Source organism: Orycteropus afer, unplaced genomic scaffold (genome assembly GCF_000298275.1).
Source record: "Orycteropus afer afer isolate SDZICR_OR568_19922 unplaced genomic scaffold, OryAfe1.0 scaffold00207, whole genome shotgun sequence".
Classification (NCBI taxonomy): Eukaryota; Metazoa; Chordata; class Mammalia; order Tubulidentata; family Orycteropodidae; genus Orycteropus; species Orycteropus afer.
This window is the reverse complement of record NW_006921794.1, coordinates 1,413,326-1,432,496: the sequence shown is the minus strand read 5'-3', so window position 1 is coordinate 1,432,496 and position 19,171 is coordinate 1,413,326. Positions and strand designations below refer to the sequence as shown.

The window sequence follows — 19,171 nt, the reverse complement described above, 5'->3', positions numbered from 1 at the left end:
TTCTGGTTAGCAGTCAAGTGCCTTAGGCACTATGCTACTAGGGCTCCTTTCTGCCCTCTAGAGGCTTGCATTTCATTTGCCATGAGGAAGCATACATTCATGGAAAAGAAGGTGTATGTGAATGTCTGTGTATACACACAAATATATATAAACACACAAACACAAGTCAAGTGAAGCAAACATTTGCAGAGTGAAAAATCAAAGGTCACATACGTACTGAGTGAAAGTTAGAGTGGTAGGGCCTGGCTATCAACAACATTGAAAAGGTAGACTAAGAATAAAAAGGAGATGGTTAAGAATATTTTAGTAAACTTTTCTTTAGCTTTTCATGGGCTTTTTTGAACTATTTTGTTTTTTAATGCAAATTACATTCTGTCTCTTAAAACTTTTAAGTAATTTGTGTAGGCATTGTCCTCTCTTAATTATTTTGGTTCTAAATCTGGGTGTGGATAAATGGAAAAAGGAAAATAATTTTACAGAAAAAGCTGTCTGTAATGCAAAACTGTGAGAAAGAGCTCCCCTTGTTCTCTGATGATATAGCGGTCAGAAAGGACCAACCTTGTGGAATAAAATCTCTAAATGTTGGGTGAAGGAATACTTACTCCCTAGAGAATCTCACCCATTCCCATTACTTCAAATACTATCTGTAATGTATATTTCCAGCTCTGACCTCATTAATGAACTTTAGGGTTAATGTTGCCAACTAACTACTTGTTTCATGGGTAACACACAGAGATATCAGTCTTAACGTCTCTTAACCAAACCCTTGATTTCCTGTCCCACTCCCATTCTTCCCCTTTTCCTCTGCCCTGCATCTTAGGAAATCACATCTCTGTCCCAGAGGCTCAAGCCAGTGAAACCCATATTCATGTTTCATACCTCCCTCTTCCTTATCCAAGGAGCTCTGATGGTGCAGTGGTTAAGGCATTCAGTTGCTCCAAAAGGTGGGCAGTTTAAACCCACTAGCTGCTCTGTGGGAGAAAATGTGGCCGTCTGCATCTGTAAAGATTTACAGCCTTGGAAACCCTATGAGGCAGTTCTACTCTGCTCTGTAGGGTCACTGTGAGTCAGAACAGACTCATACATTTGGTTTTGGCAGTACATTTGGTTTTGTTCCATCTTCCTTATCCGTCTCTCCCTAGCCCATTAAGTCCATCACTAAGTTGTGTTGATTCTACTCTCCACCCACTTCTCTTCCTTTCCTTTCAACCACCCTAAACCAAGCTACCATCATGTCTTGCCTGTGTAACATCAGTGGCATCCTAGTTGGCTCCTATACTGCTCCTCTTGCCCATGCTAACACATTATCTGCATTGCAACCAGAGTGATACTTTATAATTATCACTTCTCTGCTTAAAACCCTTCATTGGCTTCCCATGTCTTTTAGAATAAAAACTCACATCTTTATTGAGACCTACGAGGGTCTGCCTATTTATTCAACTCTGGTAGTGTAGTGCCTAAGGCACTTGACTGCTAACCAGAAGCCTGGTGGTTCAAACCCACCAGCCACTCCTTGGAAGGAAGGTTGGGCAATCTATTTCTGTAGTGTTACTGTCTTGGAAACCCAAACGGGTTGCTATGAGTTGGGGCCGACTCAACAGCACATAACAACAACAACATGAAATCACTGGGAGCTCTGGTGTTGTAGTGCCTGTGGCATCTGACTGCTAACCAGAAGGCTGGCGGTTCAAACCCATCAGCCACTCCTCAGAAGGAAGGTTGGGCAATCTACTTCCATAGAGGTACTGCCTCGAAAACCCAAGGAGAGATCACTGTGAGTCAAATTGACTCGAAGGCAGTGAGTTTGGCTTTTAATGGAGTCACTGGCCCCTTGCTGGGCTGTGCCACATCTACCCTGGCCTTTTTTCACTGGATTAAAAATATCAAACTCTTTCACAACCATAGAGATGTATCCTCTTTGTGTGTCTCTCCCCCTAACTTTCCCCTAGCTAACTCCTCAGATTTTGGCTCAAGTATCACTCCCTATCATTAAAACAACTCAAAACCAAACTCAACTGCTGTCGAGTTAATTCCAACTTATAGCAGCCCCCATCGGGTTTCCAAAGCTATAAATCTTTATGGAAGTAGACTACACCTCATCTTTTTTTCTGCAGAGTGGCTTGGGGGGGGGGGCTGTTTCAAACTACTGACCTTTAGCAGCCAAATGCCTTAACCAGTGCACCACCAGAGCTCCTCACTGAAACAACTAGAGATAGCAGCGATTAAGTAAAGTGGCAGACTAAAGATGGGATGGGGAAATATTTATAGGGTGCTTCAGCAGACAAAGAAACAAACTGACTGCATTATTTTTCCTGCTGTGAGACAGTAGGAGAGAATGGGAATACCTTAGAAGATGATAAGGAGCTCTGGTGGTGCAAGGCCTAAGGCATGTGACTGCTAACCAGAAGACTGGTGGTTCGAAGCCACCAGCCACTCCGTGGAAGGAAGATGGGACAATCAATCTACTTCCCTAAAGATTTACCACCTCGGAAACCCAATGGGGGTCACTATAAGTCAGAATCTACTCAACGGCAGTGAGTGTGGTTTTAGTTTTGGAAGAAGATGACAAAGACTGTTTTTGTCCGCTTGTTTGCAGAAGGATTCAGAACTGTCAGTAGTTTTGCCGCTATAAAATAACAGCAGCTCATAAAGTATATGGGAGAGAGAAAGTACACGTGTATGTAGACTTAAAACAATTTGATCTATCTCATTTAAAAGTCAAAAAATAAACAGTGCTCCTAATTTACACAACAGGATGAATAATTGGAATCGTTATCTTCTTGGACAAATTGTGGTACCTTTTAATCCCATCCGTTTTCTAGGTTGTGTTGAAAGTCATCTTTGTACTAATTGTCAAATATCTCAAACTCTCTATTGTAAAGAGGTTGTTTTACTTCAAACATTAACAAACAGGTTATACCTCTTACATTTAAAGAAGCTGTAGGGTTTGGAGGCCTTAAGCCTTCCTTTTAGTTATTCAGCTAATAAATACTATGGCTCCCTTAGATAGGTTTCATTCTTTCCTTCAACAGATGCTTGGCAAGTGCCTGCTGTGTGTTGCACACTGCAATCATCAGCCATTTTTGAAGGTTAAATTCTGAATTCTTGATACTTTATAGGAAGGTAGGGCTTTAAGAAATGAGAAAAATTCTGCTGGAAAGGAGCCAAAAGTGTTTTAACAGAAAGCATCAAATGACAGATACCTATGTTTCACTAATTTTTATCACATATACATTACAATGTATAAAGAATATTTATATATCCCCCTCAATTCAAAGACTCTAAGTACAACTTTAAATGCATTTACTTTCCAAATTTAGTGGAAGACACTGATATCTTTCTCAAAGATTTGGCCTTATTTTTACATGAGTATTTTAGCACAGAAAAGGTAGCCTAATGACTAATTGTAGATTTCCTACTGTCATCATATGTTGTTTTCCCCTGCAAAGAAAAGGGGAGGGGGGGTTGTGTTTTTTAAAAGAGAGGAAAAAGCAAATCTAAATTAGTGTTGACTCTTGAAATACTACCATTGCATAGAATTTAAGAGGATGTCACAGTTAAAAATTTGTGTAGGAGGTGATATTTACTGGTTGGTAATTTTTTAGTGTGTCAGATCATTTTTCTCCTACAGATTTATTTTTCTAGCCTTAACTTCCTGCAACACTGAATGTAAGTGAAAATAGATGAACTGAACGCTACTTATATTTCTTCTCAATTTTCTCTTATCACTAAATTTCTTTCCTTCCTCCCCTCTTTCTTTTCTTTTCTTTCTCTCTTTGTTTTCTTTTTTAGGACCTAGGGATACTGAAAGTGGGTCATGTGAAGCGAATTCTCCAGGGAATTAAAGAGCTTGGAAGGAGCACTCCCCAGCCTGAGGTGTAATCATATTGGTGCTATTCCTTGGAAGAGAAGTAATTGCTACTTAAATACAGAGTGCCTGGAAGTAATTTGCTGTTACTGTCAGTTTTCTGCATAGATAAGGAAGTACCACTGAAGCACCTCTAGGGCTTGATATTTTGCTGGGGGTGAAAATTTTGATTTGAAGTATTAGGACTATTTTTGTGTGTGTGGGGGGAGAAACTTTCCATGAAGCCATTTTCTTATTGTGCAAACCTGACTTGTTCAAATATGCTCATGTTAGTAAAAAGGTAGGAGGAATCTGAGACAACTATATGGTCTAAAAGGATAAATTACAATTATCAAAATGTCTGTTCTCCTTACATGTGATCTGATAGAATGTTTATATTATACAGCCACATAACAATATGTGGCTGAAACTTACTTGGTTGATTAATGGAGGCATTGGTTTCTTCCTTAAAATTAGGGGGTAGGAAACTATGATATATCTAGTTGTTTTGAATGTCAGACTGGTATCATCTCGGGTTCCTAGCACTCAGTGGTCAAAGACTGTGGTTAAAACCCCTCCAATGCTGTAAATGGATGCAAATCTAAATGCACAATGTCCTGTCTAAATTGTCTTTAGTTTTCTTGCATGTCACATCTAATATTGTAAGACTTTTGCAGCTTTAATGTCAGTTTTAATAGCATTTAATTTATTACTACCCAAGTACCATTTTGTTGGTTGAAGGCACTTTTCTATTCTTTAATGTGGAATTTTGCATCAGTATTCTATATCAAAGAATTTGTGAACATGTGTCTGTACCAGAATCAACAAATTATATACATCTTAGGTAAGCCATATGATTTGTTTCAACAAATCATAAGCAGTAGATGTGCAAATTAAGAAAATTATCTGGGTATTTTCATAAAATTCCATGCCCCATTGCCTAACAAAACTTACTGTATCTTTCCAAACACAAATTCCTACATTTTGTTCTTATGCTTAATTTCACTATATTTAAATGTTTGTTTAATATTCTGTTTGGGTTTATAACATAGTAGACTGTTATCATCCAGGAATTCCCCTGGGTCTGAGATCGGGTGTACTGACACTTGGCTGCTAGCTAAAGTGACTCCTGACACGAACTTCCCAACAAAAGAGATTTAAGTTTTTGCTTAAGGGCTTTACTACATCATCATCATCATCATCATCATCATCATCATCATCATCATCATCGTAGTCCTTGTTGTCGTCATTGTCATCTCACTGAATTCTCATACCTTATAAGGTAGATAGTATTTTCCTTTTCATAAACCACTATTTTATGGACCCTTTTTGTTTTCAAATGTGGAATCTTGCATAAATATTCTGTATCAAAGGATTTATGAATATGTGTATGTGCCCTAGTTTTCCTCATTAGGAATCAAAATTACAGTGATCCAGTCCTTGAAAGCCAAGAGTGTACATATCAAAAAGTCACAAAAAATACCCTTCAGTAAGCTTTGTTATAGACCAAAGAAGTAAATTATCTTACATAAATTTCTCTTATATAGAAATAGAGTACTGACCCAGTGGTGACAATTCTCATAAAGTGGCCTCCTAAGTTCTCAGTAGATACACATACACACCTAATACCTGTACACATAGATATTTATATGTATATATACATTACTGACATATAATCTTGAGTTATGCTGTCATTCATCTTTTCTAAATAATTGTTTGCCAAATATTTAAAGAGATATTAATAGAAGAGATATAATTTAATTATTCAAAGGAGTTTATTTGATACTTTATTCTTATTCATCATGACTGGAGCATTTGACTGATTGGTAGAAAATCACAAAATTTGGATATCTCTTTAAAAAGAAAAACTGAACCTGGTGGGTCCCCAGCCAAATGTGTCTGACTATAGATTTTACTTGAATAAGTTGTGAATAAATGGGAATTTTCCAAAGAATTTTATAAGTAATTTGAAAGAGGAATAAACTACCCAACGAATTTTAGTTTTATCCACTTATGAAATCAAGTGTCCTTCTCTAGCCACTTTTATCTCGGCCCCACCCTGTGTGATGACCTGCTTTTCTAAGCATGTTCCTGTCAGAGCCGAGAAGGAGGTGCCAGATTCTCAGAAGGGAAGGGAACTATTCTGATAGCACTGACCCCTGTCCAGCTGTACCCAGAGGGAAAGGTGGGAGGGGCAAAGAGGAGAGAAATGCTGGAAAAAATTTAATGTAAGAATTATTGATTTTCATGTCTCAAAATTACTCATTTGCCCATAGAAAAGATTCTGAAGCTCTGTTACCATTATATATTCAAGATTTAAGAGTGAAATGTGAATGACTGAATTTTATTCTTTGACACTAATCTTTGCACTCTCAAGAACCATCTTTTCTGTATCCTATAAAACCACAATTAACCAAAACCTAGTGATAGAATCCTTAATTAGCTAGAATTTTCTTGCACATAGCATTTGGATGAGGGAGATCTTTTAAGATGAAAACTTTGATATATCGTTACATGAGAGTAGTCTGTCCTGTAAGCTCTGTCATGTGTGACTGTGTCAGAGCTAAACCACTTCATTCCCACCTGAGTGTGCCCTCAGAGCCTCCTTGAGGCCCCTGTCAGCTGGAGGAACCAGCTACTTACACGAATGAGAAACTAAAACCATCATACCTGTCATTGAGTTGATTCTGACTCGTGGTGACCCCAGGTGTTTCTGAGTAGAACTGTGCTCCTTAGGGTTTTTGGTGGCTGTTTTTTGGAAGTGGATCACCAGGCCTTTCTTCCAAGGCACCGCTGGGTAGACTCAAATTGCCAGCTTCTCAGTAAGCAGCCAAGTGTGTTAACTGTTTGTACCAACCAGGTTCTTTGTTGTAGAAGAGACAGAGATTACAAAAGAAGAGGAGCGGTGGAGAGCTTCTGCATGGGATCTGATCACAGTTCTGGGGCATGCAGCTGAGACCCCTCTTTTCTGATCTGAGAAGCCCAGCCCATGCGTGACTGCCAGCTTGTCTGCCCTCTCTCCTTCCCACTGAGCCCTCCCATCTGTGCCTTGATGATGTGGGAGGGAATGAGGGGAATCACAGCCAATGTCCACTTCCTTTCATGGTCTCATTTTTCAAAGGAAGAAGTTACTTTTCAAGAAAGAGATGGACAGGGTCAGCTCTAAGTAAAACCTGGGAGTACACTTTTGGTGTCCTTCCACCTCCCTTTCTGAGTTTCTTCCTGCTTCCTGACTCTTGTTTCCCACTTGCTCAGGACAGCAATGGCTGCTCAAATTCTCATTGCCACAATTACCTCTGGCATCTCTCCCACTGCAGGTGCACATTGTGGGGGCACTAAACTAAGAGTTGGGATGAAAACAACTGAAAGAATCTGCTTTTTCAGTTTGCATTTTATAAAAGGATCCTTGATGATATAAATGAATTGATGGATGAGGTAATTTGGGGACTGGGGAATATATCACTCTGGCTGACAAGAGGTGACCTGCAAATGTCTGGCTCTGTGCTGCCTGAGATGGTAGTCATGAGCCACATGTGGCTAAGTATTACACTTTCATTTCATTTGCTTCATTGCAGTAGCTGCACTTCAAGTACTCAGTACCCATCATGGATAGTACAAATCTAGAGCATTTCCATTACTGGGAAATTTGACTGCACTCTTAGACCTGTGCTACTCAAAATGTGGGCCACGGACCAGCAACAGTTAGCATCACCTGGGAGTGTATAGAAATGGACAATCTCAGGTTCACTCCAGACCTCCAGAATCAGAATCTTGCTTTTAGCAAGATTCCTCGGGTGATTAGCACTGGCCTAGATCTATTTCATCACTCGGGAAATCAGGGGTTGAAGGTCTTCAGAAGGTCCTCAGAATAGCTTGCTGCCTATCCCACTGTTTCCTTTTCATTTCCCATCTAACCCCAGAAATGAGCTGACATTGACTGTTCACTAGCTGAGTTTTCTTCTCACTCCTTATTCCTAAATCTGTTCCAGATGAGCCCTGTCTCCCCAGTAGTTATGTTTTTGTAGTTCAGACAGAAACACAGGTGATGGACTGACCAGGTGAGCTGGCTTCTCCCCACTCTCTTGCTCCACCCCTAAGCTACTCACTCCACATGTGCTCACTTAGTTGTTCAGGTGACTTGTTCATTTGTTCTCAAATGTTCTCGCAGGGCACATTTCAGAAGGATATGTACCAAGATAAGTTAAGACCGGGTCAGTCTCTTACAACTTGTACATTTTCATTTTCTCTTATCAGTGGATTATCCTGTTGATCTGGTTCAGGCTTGAGAACACACTGCAGCGCATACACATTACATGAATCATTAGGCATGCAAAAAAAAAGATAGAAAGAACCGAAATAATTACAAGTAAGTGAAGGTCCATTACAGCCCTCAAACAAGACATGTTTTTCTAGATTAATATCTATTTTTGTGTTATGCTAACTTAGCTTGCATTTTATAGGGTTAATAATTCCTTAAAATAGTACGTGAAACAGAATAGATCATACCCTTGGCTCCCAAAATGCAAACGATTTAATTCTGTGCTAAGATCTTTTCCAATGGCTTTTTGTCAGGAATCCTTCACTTCCTAAGTTTTATTCATTGATTTAATTTATCAAAACATTGTTACCCAGGGTTTCTTTTAGCTAATTTTAATGTACTACTAGTGCCTAAGGCACTTGACTGCTAACCAGAGGGCTGGCGGTTCAAACCCACCAGCCACTCCTCAGAAGGAAGGTTGGGCAATCTACTTCCTTAGTGATACTGCCTCGGAAACCCAAGGAGGGGTCACTGTGAGTCGGGCCTGACTTGAGGGCACACAACAACAACAACAACAACAACTTTAGTCTTCATGCAAATTGTTTTGGTTAGGAATTCAGGAAGGAAAACATTCATGCAAAACTATTACTTAAAAATTTTAGTGCCTGGTACCATCTGTTACCACCTACTATTGTATGGATGTGAAGTCTTTAAAGGATGCAGCTTTTAATTTAAGTTCTAAAAGCATTAAGTCTCTCATCCTTAACATCTAGGATCTCTCTTGTCACACACACCCTCACATACACACACACACACACATTCCTGCATCTTTCGGATATATGTGGGCTGAAATACAGGTTTAGATAATATAAGGGGCAGTTTGAAAACACTGAGTTCTTTATTCTTGGGACTAGCCACCCGAGCAGCTCTGTAGAGCTGGGCGCTTCACCCTCTCCTCTTACCAATGCCCCACCCCTTACACACACAGACATAGACAAGATGAGGGACTAGAACGTGTTTGTTTCTGTTACAGCATCTCCTGGTTGGCTTTTTAATAGCAATCTCTGTATCTGACAATCGATACAATGCCTTAGCTATAGGACACCTTCCTAAAGAAACCAAAACTTTATAAATGTGATGGTTATTGGTTTTAACAATGTACAAATCGTTCATTTTCCCTTATCTTCATTGTTTTCTCCAACTTTTGTTTAGGGACATTTCTATTGGAAGAAAAAGCTATAAAGGTCTGTCATTACAGAGAACAGAAAGATAAAAGACAGCTGGACTGTACCTATTTGTATAATTCTTTCTGTTGGTTTTAGGAAAGGATGTTTACCAGAGGAACTGGGACTGCATTAAACTCAGTAACAAAGTTTAATATAAATACCATTTATGTACTATAGGTGAACAGATTAATTCCTTTTATGTAACTAAGATATTCTATTTACGTATATTTATGTATTCTTTCCTAATTTTTATGCACTTCCAAGTTTTAGTTGGAAAAATACAAACCAAGCCACTGCTTAAAAAATTATTTAAAAACTCTGCATAAGTATTTCATTTTAGTGTAAGATCTTCATTGTATAGGAATATAAATAATCTGAATATTTCATGAGAACTGAATTTCAAGAGTAAATTAACCAAGCATAAGGGACTATAGGGCTCCTTTTAAAATGCATTAAAATAAAGGAGTTTCATACTCATTAGATAATGCCATTAAAGTAGGGTAATCCAATTAGATACACAAGCTAAAAAGGAAAAAGATGCATTTTGTGGTCCTCAGTGTTTGCACTATTGTTTACCACAATTTAGCCATATCTATTTCTGTGTTCTAAGTATTAAGCTAGTATTTGTAGCTAAAGAATTCTTACAGTTCTGGTAACTGGTAATTAGTGCTGTGAAACATTTTGGCATTGTAACATTCCCAGTTTTGTGAGTTATGTATCATATATTGAAGATAACTAATAAATCGGAGTAATATATTTATCTGGAGCTGGGATATTATAATTATTTGCAAATTCTTAAGTAAACTGTATAACATTTTTCTCTTCCTCAAAAGTGAGATAAATGTCTCACATTGATGTCAAAAATGTCTATTTATACTACAGGTTTCTCCTTTTACTGATTTTATTAATTTTCATATTAAATTTTTTCTTACCTTTTTATATCAAAATAATGATCCTGCTGGTTCTTCAAACTGCCAAGTTGTATTTCAGTTTGCAACACTTTTAGCAGACAACAACAATATTTAATAACAGACCAGCTTTGTATATTTTGTGGCTTCGGGGATAAGAATTTTACCTTTGAAATTTCTAGATGTGGGACAGAGCTAATATCTGCAGAATCAATCATAGACAGCATTACTTGCAACCATCAGTAGAAGGTTTTCACCCGTTGTATAAATCAGTGCACTTATTTATTATGTTGTGAATATTAACCTTTATACAAGATGAATATTCTAGCTCACTCTTACTGCTGTTGCTTAGTGTAATAGCTCTGTTAATGATTTACTTACATACTTGAAGTACTCATTTCTGTCAAACAGATGCCCAAGCTTTTCCCTTGTTTAAAAAAAAAAAAAAAATGCTATTCTTTACCATAATAGGTAACTCAGTAGTAATAGAGACGTTGTTAGTAATTTTTATGTTTAACATAAATACAGAAAAAAAGGTGTAAAACCAAAATGAAATCACCAGTATTAAGAATTTCGGTAGCCAAGGAATTCTTTGTGATGTATTTGCTGCCCATTCTTCTACCTTCAAGTCAGAACTTGTTGTCTGTAGTAAGTTTTCAATTTTTGTTGTAAGAAAGATCTGCGTCATTGTACTGCCAGTATGACTTTCAGATGAACATGTAGAATCTTGAAGACAAAAAGTATCATATACCTCTAGTAGCCTGCTCTTGGTCACGGGGTGTATATTTTTAATAAATGTTTGTACATGAGTCTGGACTACTTTAGAAACAGGGAATATGATGGGTAATGACTTGCTTGTTTCTGTCAATTAAGTCAGTGAGCTTTTGAGATTGAATTATTTCTGTTTATAAGTGTTCTCCATTGAACTGTTTAAACAACTGAAAATTTAAAACATAATGGCACAGCGTATCACAAAGAATAAAATCACATTTTAGAGGAAGGAAAAAATAACTGCTTTGACTTAATGTGAAGCAGTGTTGTGTACCAAAGAAATCACTTTTACAAGCCCTGATTTCAACTGTTTGATTCTGTTTTACAGTCTAGCAGTAGCTGACTTGTAGAACTATTGCTGGAGATGAAGCACCAATTTCCTACCATTTTAAAGGCATCAAGTTTTATTTCAGTTTCACTGTTGTACAAGCAATTATTGAAAGGAAAAATATTTTTTAAAGATGTGAGAAGCTGTCCTATGCAAATTAAAGGGAGAAAGAGGTTGAGTTGATAATTTAACAAAGATGTGGGACGAATAGTGTGAACAAAGGCATGTTTCACCTTCTAGAAACACAAAACCCTAAAAACTGTTAAATTCAGGGAGACAGTTGTGCTGTTGACATTCAGAAGTCAATTAAGCAAGTAGTTTAGTTGATCTAGTCATTCAAGACATTTGATAGAGTCCTAAAAATGTTTCTTACATGAGACAGTGTCTCTAGTTTCTCAACTTAGTGACTGATATAGGGAGAACTGGTTGGAAAGGCTTAGCTAGTTCCTACAGAACACTGGTCAATGTAGGTCAGACCACAACCCTGAAGACCAAAGAGATTTTCATGAAACCTGCTCTGTTTACAGATTCCAGTTACACAGCAGTGATTCTAACACACATGATGAGAATGGAAGAATTGCCAACTGGAGTTATTTTGTTTTCTCTCCTCCTTTTAGTTGAAAAGATTTCCAAAAAGCTTTTGAAAGATGACACCATTTTCATAGCAACATTATGTGAGTTATGTTCTTCTGTCAAGGAACTGATAAACAATGAGAAAAAACCAAAATGCTTAATCCTAATCTTGGTTTTGGATTATACATATATATAATTTTTTTTTTTTTTTTTTTTACTTTTCCAGTGTTTATGCCATTGTATATTTCATCTATTGACCATCTTAAATTTCTTGGAGAAAGATATCATGCTTGGTAAAGTGGAGGGTCAGCTGAAAAGGGGAATGCCCTCAAGGAGATGGATGGACACAGTGGCTGCAATGATGGGCTAAGTTTTAGTGGGGATTGTAAGGCTGGCACTGGACTGGGCAGTGTTTTCTTCTGTTGGACATAGAGTCATGATGAGTCGGCACCAACTCAACAGCCCCTAACAACAACAAAAATTGATACGGTATTATTATGTTGTGTTTCTAATCATTTGCAGTAAAGTGACAATTCCATTGCCTTGCTTATTGTGGCCTTCAGAAACACAAATGTTTGTTTTTTCTCTCTGTACTCTTGCCATAATTTCATAATAACAGGTAGCCTGTTTCCTACCTTCATTTTCCCCATCTCTAGTCCATCTTTCACATGGTTGATAGTATCCTTCCACCCAAAAACCTGACCGAATTCTTTCTAGAACACAAATTTGTGTTGATAGTCCTTTACTGATAATTCTTTTCTTTACAGGATAGCAATCTTGAGTCCTTAACTTGATGGATAAAGATTTCTGTGACTTTGCTTTTTCCCACTTTTCAGCATCCTCACCCACCATTCCTTTAAAAGACTTTTGGAATCCAGGGATTTAGAATTACTTGCAATTTGACATGTGCCATGTGTGCTTTAAATTCAGTACCTTGGCAGGATCACCTGCCATTGATAAACTCATTCAAGACTCATTTCAAAGTTTCACTTTGTGTGAAGCCCTGCCTGACTTCTCCAGGCAGAGTGAAATATTTCCTCTATGCTCCATAATACCTTGCACATTTTTCTGTTAGAATGACATCACATTTCAACAATAATTAACATAAATATATATATGTACCTCTGTTTCTCCCACTGCACGTCTCGTCCTGTCTTTGTAGTCTCAGTGCCTAGCTAGCACATGAGATTTTAATGTTTCTGAATGAATGAAGGTAATAAATAAAGTAAAATCCAATCCTCTGCTTACTTTTATACTTCAACCAATAAAAGCTTTGAATTCTCCAAGAGTCAGTTTGAGGTGGGTGTGTGTGCAGGCTCACGCATGTGCACTCTAGGCAAAACAGCAGAGGAAAAATATTAGAGGAGAATAATTGGCCAGCTCACAGGACATAGGTGTGTTTTTTTTGTTTTTGTTTTTGTTTTTAACAGTCTTTTATTAGCAATATATCAGAAATCTTTACCCAGTCTGGACTCATCTCTAAAAAGATGACTTAGGAAATGTTCACATTACTATCAAATTCTTACTTTTACATTGTGTCCTAAAGATCATCTTTCTCTTTTGCAGACAATCAGTGTATCCAGTCTGCATAAACACACTGATTATCTACACAAAATAATGAGACTTGTGAAAGAACAAAAAACAATAGTGAATGTGAAATTTTTTTTTTTTAATAATATTCAGCCAGAGATAGAGAGTGAATTTGTATGCTTTCAGGTAATTTACAGTTAATATCAGTTTTTATGATGCAAATGTAAGAAGGTTTGTTTGTCACTTGTCACCCCTTATAGGACAAAATGAAAAACTGTTACCTATGGGCCAATTTTTTTTCTGTGTGTGTGATTTTCTAAAACCTTTCCACCATGTCCCCAAATCATGATAAAGATTAACAGGGAAAGCTCTGTAAAGCTAATAATTTCTAAAATTAAGTACTAGTCAAATATATATAATTACATACCTTCTTTCTTCTCCCACTTGATAGATATTTTTATGCCTGCTCTATTCTTGGCACTGTATTAGATGCTTGGGGTACAAATAAAATAATACATAGCTCCCACCTGGTAGAGTTCATAATTGTTTTCACAATTATTTTTCTATAGTCTATTTAAGAAACTAAGAGAACTTTGTTTTAAACCACGTATTTTTTAAGTTATTTCAAAGAAGTAGTGTCCCTCCACCCAAAAAACAAAACAAATTCTGTGCTATAAAAAAGTAATTCCATTTTTTATGTCCATAATTTTTGTGTTTAGTGTCAGCGACAAATAATTTTTCATCACCTTTTGTCAAGTACATGTTTCATTGCCCTTACAGAACCTCATCAACCATATGTGGTGTCTTAGTTCTCTCATGCTGCTATAACAGAAATACCACAAGTGGATGGCTTTAACAAATAGAAATTTATTTTCTCACAGTTTAGGAAGCTGTTGTTAGGTGCCGTCGAGTTGTACCCGACTCATAGTGACCCCTCCTTGGGTTTCCAAGGCAGTGTTACTACAGAAGCACATTGCCTAACCTTCCTTCTGAGGAGTGGCTGGTGGGTTTGAACCGCCCCGCCTTCTGGTTAGCAGTCAAGTGCCTTAATAGGCACTGATATTTAGGGTGCCAGTTTTTGGTAAAGGCTTTCTCTGTTGGCTCTGGAGGAAAATCCTTGTGTTTTCTGAGCTTTTGCTTTTGGACTATCTTGATGTGGCTTAAGGAGCTCTGGTGGTGGTATGGTAAAGGCATTTGGCTGCTAACCAAAAGGTTGGCAGTTTAAACCCACCAGCTGCTTCACTGATGAAAGATGAGGCAGTCTGCTTCCATAAAGATTTACAGCCTTGGGAACCCAGTGGGAAGGGGGGGGGTGTCACTGTGACTTGGAATAGAGTTGATGGCAGTGAGTTTGGTTTGTTTTTGGTGATGTGGCTTGGCATCTCTCTTCCCCCATCTCTGCTTGCTTATTTAATCTCTTTTATATCTCAGAAGAAACTGACTCAAGATACGAGGAGCTCTGGTGGCATAGTGCCTAAGGCATTTGATTGCTAACCAGAAGGCTGGTGGTTCAAACTCACCAGCCACTCCTCAGAAAGAGGGTTGTGCAATCTACATCAGTGATACCACCTCAGAAACCCAAGGAGGGGTCGCTGAGTCAGGTACATCTCCATGGCAGTGCCTACACTAATTCTGCCTCATTAATGTAACAAAGCTAGCCTATTCTCAAATGGCATTATAACCACAAGCGTAGAAATTAGCATTTCCAATATATATTTTGGGGAGACATAATTAAGTCTATAACTGCAGGTATGTGTAATCAAGTGACTGATAGATCAGTAGAACATGAGTTAAATTTAGAGTTCATTTTAGGAAAGCATATATCCCTACTAATGACACATAAACAAAATATGTAAGAGGTCTGCATACTGAATTCACAGTAGAGAAAAGCAGTTATAAAGCAACGCTTTTGATATATTTCAAAGACACCATTAGAAGTTAGGGGTTGATATTTCCACTTGAGTTATTTTTAATGGGGAATAGAGCATACTATTTAATAGGTAGCGTATTTATCTAAGCATATAGAAAGAATAATACTAGTCTTTGTGTACCTTGATGCACTGATGTACAGATGAAACAAAACAAAAATATCTGACCTATAAAAATTAACTTTGAATATTTATTGAGAGTTAGGTAAAAAAGTTTCTTTATGAGAAGGAAAAAAACTCTATTGTCCGTAAATACAGAGGAAAAAATCTTGCTTGTATGCCTGTTCACATTTTGGCAGGCATATTTTGAAGTCATTGCTTTCCATCGATAAAAAGAATCAACCATTTCTCTGTTCTCTGGCAAAAGGAAATTTTTCGTTTGATACAGCTTTACTCTTTGCTCCTCATTGTGAAAGGTCTACAGACAGAGACTCAGAAGGCTGGCAACTTTGCCCTTCTGGTCAGCATTTTCCTACTACCTGTCAGTATAGATAATCACTTACTATTTGCCTCCAGCTTATCATGTTGAGAATGGAAAAGTATAGTTGCTCTTGTCCCTTTCATTACAAATGATAGTTTTCTTTTAATTTAACTTTTGCTGTATTATTTATAGTTAAGAATTTACTACATTTTGGTAGTCTGTTTTGAAATTAAGTATTTGTATCTGGAAGATGCAGATCATATCTATTTATTACACAGTGGGCTCTGTTTGCTGCAGAAAAGAGTGAGACTTTAAACTGCTTAGCACACTTGCCAGTGAAATATACCTGACAGAGCAGAAGTTACAACTTTGGCTCTACTTACTTTTAATAACAGTTAAAAAAAAGAAAAAAAAAAAAGTTTTGTTTGTTTACATGCTGTTTACAATGGCATAATTTTTAAAATGTATATAACAATTGAAATATTTATTGCATACTATTTTAAAGATGTTTTATGTGTTTTCACCTTTGGGATATATTGTTACATTTCGTTGTACAGATAATTTGGGTGGCTTTGTTAATGTAGCTAGTAATTTTTATGACTACTAAGTGACCAGTTTTCCGTGCCTTTTATTGTGGGATGCATGATTATGTATTTATTGTATGGAAGTCACTGATGTGTGTATTTTTGTACTTGGCTGAGAGTCATGGTTGATCTTGATGTACATGATGGTGAGGGATGCCTTTCCTAAAGGGCCCTGCCTTGAGACCGTCCTTCTCAAAATAAAAAGAATGCATTTGAAGAGTGTGTCAAGACTGTGTTCTTTCCTGTGGGGAAATCTTTTTTAAAAAATTATGATTTGGGTGAAAGTTTACAGAGCAAGTTCATTTTCCATACAGCAGTTCACACACATTTTGTTTTATGACGTTGATTGCAATCCCCATATATAACAGCTCTCTTTCTCTTCCTCCCGGTGGTTACCTTTTCCCTGTGTCCTTCCCTGTGCATTCCAGCCCTCTGAGCTATCTCCCTGTGCAAATACTGCCCTTCTGATATCCCATGGTTGATTGTTCTAAGGAGTGTGCCAGCTGATGCAAATGTTCACCTTCTATGTCTGACTGTTGTTTTACTGGAAGCCACAGGAGTGAGTTCAGTTCCAGGCCTGAGGTGTGACTGCAGGGGGCGGGAAAAGTATTTTTTTAATTAACCTTTTTGTTTTGAGATAATTGTGCCAGCAGCCCTGCTGGTGCAGTGGTTAAGAACCCGGCTGCTAACTGAATGTTGTTGGTTTGAACCTACCAGCCACTCCATGGGAGAAAGATGTAGCAATTTACTTCCTTAAAGTTTCCAAACCAAAAACCAAACCCACTGCCATGGAGTCTATTCCAATTCATAGCAATTCTGTAAAACAGAGTAGAACTGTCCCGAAGGGTTTCCAAGGCTATAAGACTTTGTGGAAGCAGGCTCTCTCATCTTTCTCCTGGGTTCAAACAGCTGACCCTTTGGTTAGCAGTCTAATGCTTTAACCACTATGCCACCAGAGATCATCCATAAAGATTGCAGCCTAGGAAACCCTATGGGGAAGTTCTGCTCTGTCCTGTAGGGTCACTGTGAGTGAGAACTGACTCAACAACAGTGAGTTTGGTTTGGCTTGGTAGATTCACATGAAGTTATGATACTTAATACCGAGATACAGTGTACCCTCGGCCCACTTTTTTCCAGTAGTAACAACTTGCAAAACTATAGTGCACTATCACAACCAGGATATTGGCATTGATGCAGTCAAAATATTGAACATTTCCATTATCACAAGGACCCCTCACATTGCCCTTTTATAGCTACACCCACTTCCATCCTGCCCCTTTAACCTTTGGCAACCGCTAATCTGACCTTTACTTATATATTTTCATCATGTCAGGAATGTTACATAAATGGAATCATACAATATGTAACTTCTTTCACTCAGCGTAATTCCCTGGAGATTTCATCAGATTCCTAGATGTGTATCGATAGTTCATTTCTTTTTATTGCTGAGTATAGTATTCTATCTAGAAGGAGCTATGGTAGCCCAATTGTTAAGCACTTGGCTGCTATCAAAAAGGTCAGCGGTTCAAACCCACCAGGATAAAAGACCTGGTGATCTGCTCCCATGAAGATGACAGCTGTGGAAACCTTATGAGACAGTTCTACTTTCTCCTATGAATTTCTGTCAACTTGATGACACAAGTCACTATGAATCTGTATCAACTTGATGACACACAACAACAATGGCATTCTATCTAGTGTGGAATTTTTAATGGCAAAAGCATAATTTGGTTTACCTTAATGGGAATAATTCCTTGAAGTTCACCAATAAGCACTGGTTGAGTGCCCAGTGTGTGACAAGTGCAATCTCTAGTGGTAATCATCTATGAATAAGCCCTTTGAGATCATTGGGTAGTGAAGATAAATTATCAGAGTGTGTTGTGTGCAATGAAATATTCAGGGAGCCCAGAGGATGTTCTGGAGAAACCTTGGAGTAATGACACTGAGTTAAGTCTTAAAGCAGTTTATTAAACAAAATATGTGAATGTGAAAAGGCAGAACAGATAACTCAAGGAAAGACAGCAACGGCATAAAGGGCACACAAACAGCAGGGAGATACAGGAGATGGAGCCAGAGAAGCAGGCACGGGCAGAACAATGAAGCCAGACTTGAGCTCTGGGCAGATTGCTGAGCACTGTGGGCAGGCTGACTCGAGGAGAGCCAGGACAGGAAGACCCACTAGGTAAGAGATGATATGAGACTCCTTGAGGGCAGTGTTAGTGAAAATCATGAAGAAGGAACAGATCTGAGAAATGTTTAGTGCAAATGGTCTGCACTTGAATGAATGAGGAGGTAAGAAGATCACAAAGAATCCCAGGTTCTTACCAACTGAAACAGAAAGCGCCAAAGTCGAGTTCTGATTCAGACATCATGAATCAGTTTAACGTGACTGTTAAGGTAAGACACAGCAATGCTGGAGAGAGGTGTGGGAAGGACATCATCATATGGACTGAAGCCATTAGAGAAGATGAAGCTGCCCTAAAAGGTACTTGGGAGCTAGGAAATGGGGACCCCACAGAGCTTGGATTCAGACCTCAGAGGAGAGGGCACTGTCCAGATGGTACCTCTGGGGTTTGGGTGTTATGAAGCTGGCTCTAGGTGTGTCAGAGAAAGAAGCTGGAGAATGGAACAAACTGCCTGTGCCAGGGTGAGAAACAAAGCTGAGGTGATGCTGGCAAAAAACGGTGAGCACACATGCATAGGAAGATTGAACATTGTGAAAATGTCAGTTCTACCCAAAGCAATCTATACATTCAATGCAATCCCAATCCAGATCCCATCAACATTCTTTAGGGAT

The 19,171-nt window shown here is 38.1% G+C and overlaps 1 protein-coding gene across 1 annotated transcript in view; it reads left to right on the top strand.

Moving 5' to 3' along the window:
* Nucleotides 1-3,882, top strand: part of DGKH (diacylglycerol kinase eta) — a 314,831-nt gene extending 310,949 nt beyond the window's left edge. The window contains exon 30 of the mRNA XM_007948176.1: nt 3,793-3,882. Coding sequence (XP_007946367.1) covers nt 3,793-3,882 — 90 coding nt within the window. The remainder of the gene's footprint in view (nt 1-3,792) is intronic.
* Nucleotides 3,883-19,171: the final 15,289 nt, after the last annotated feature.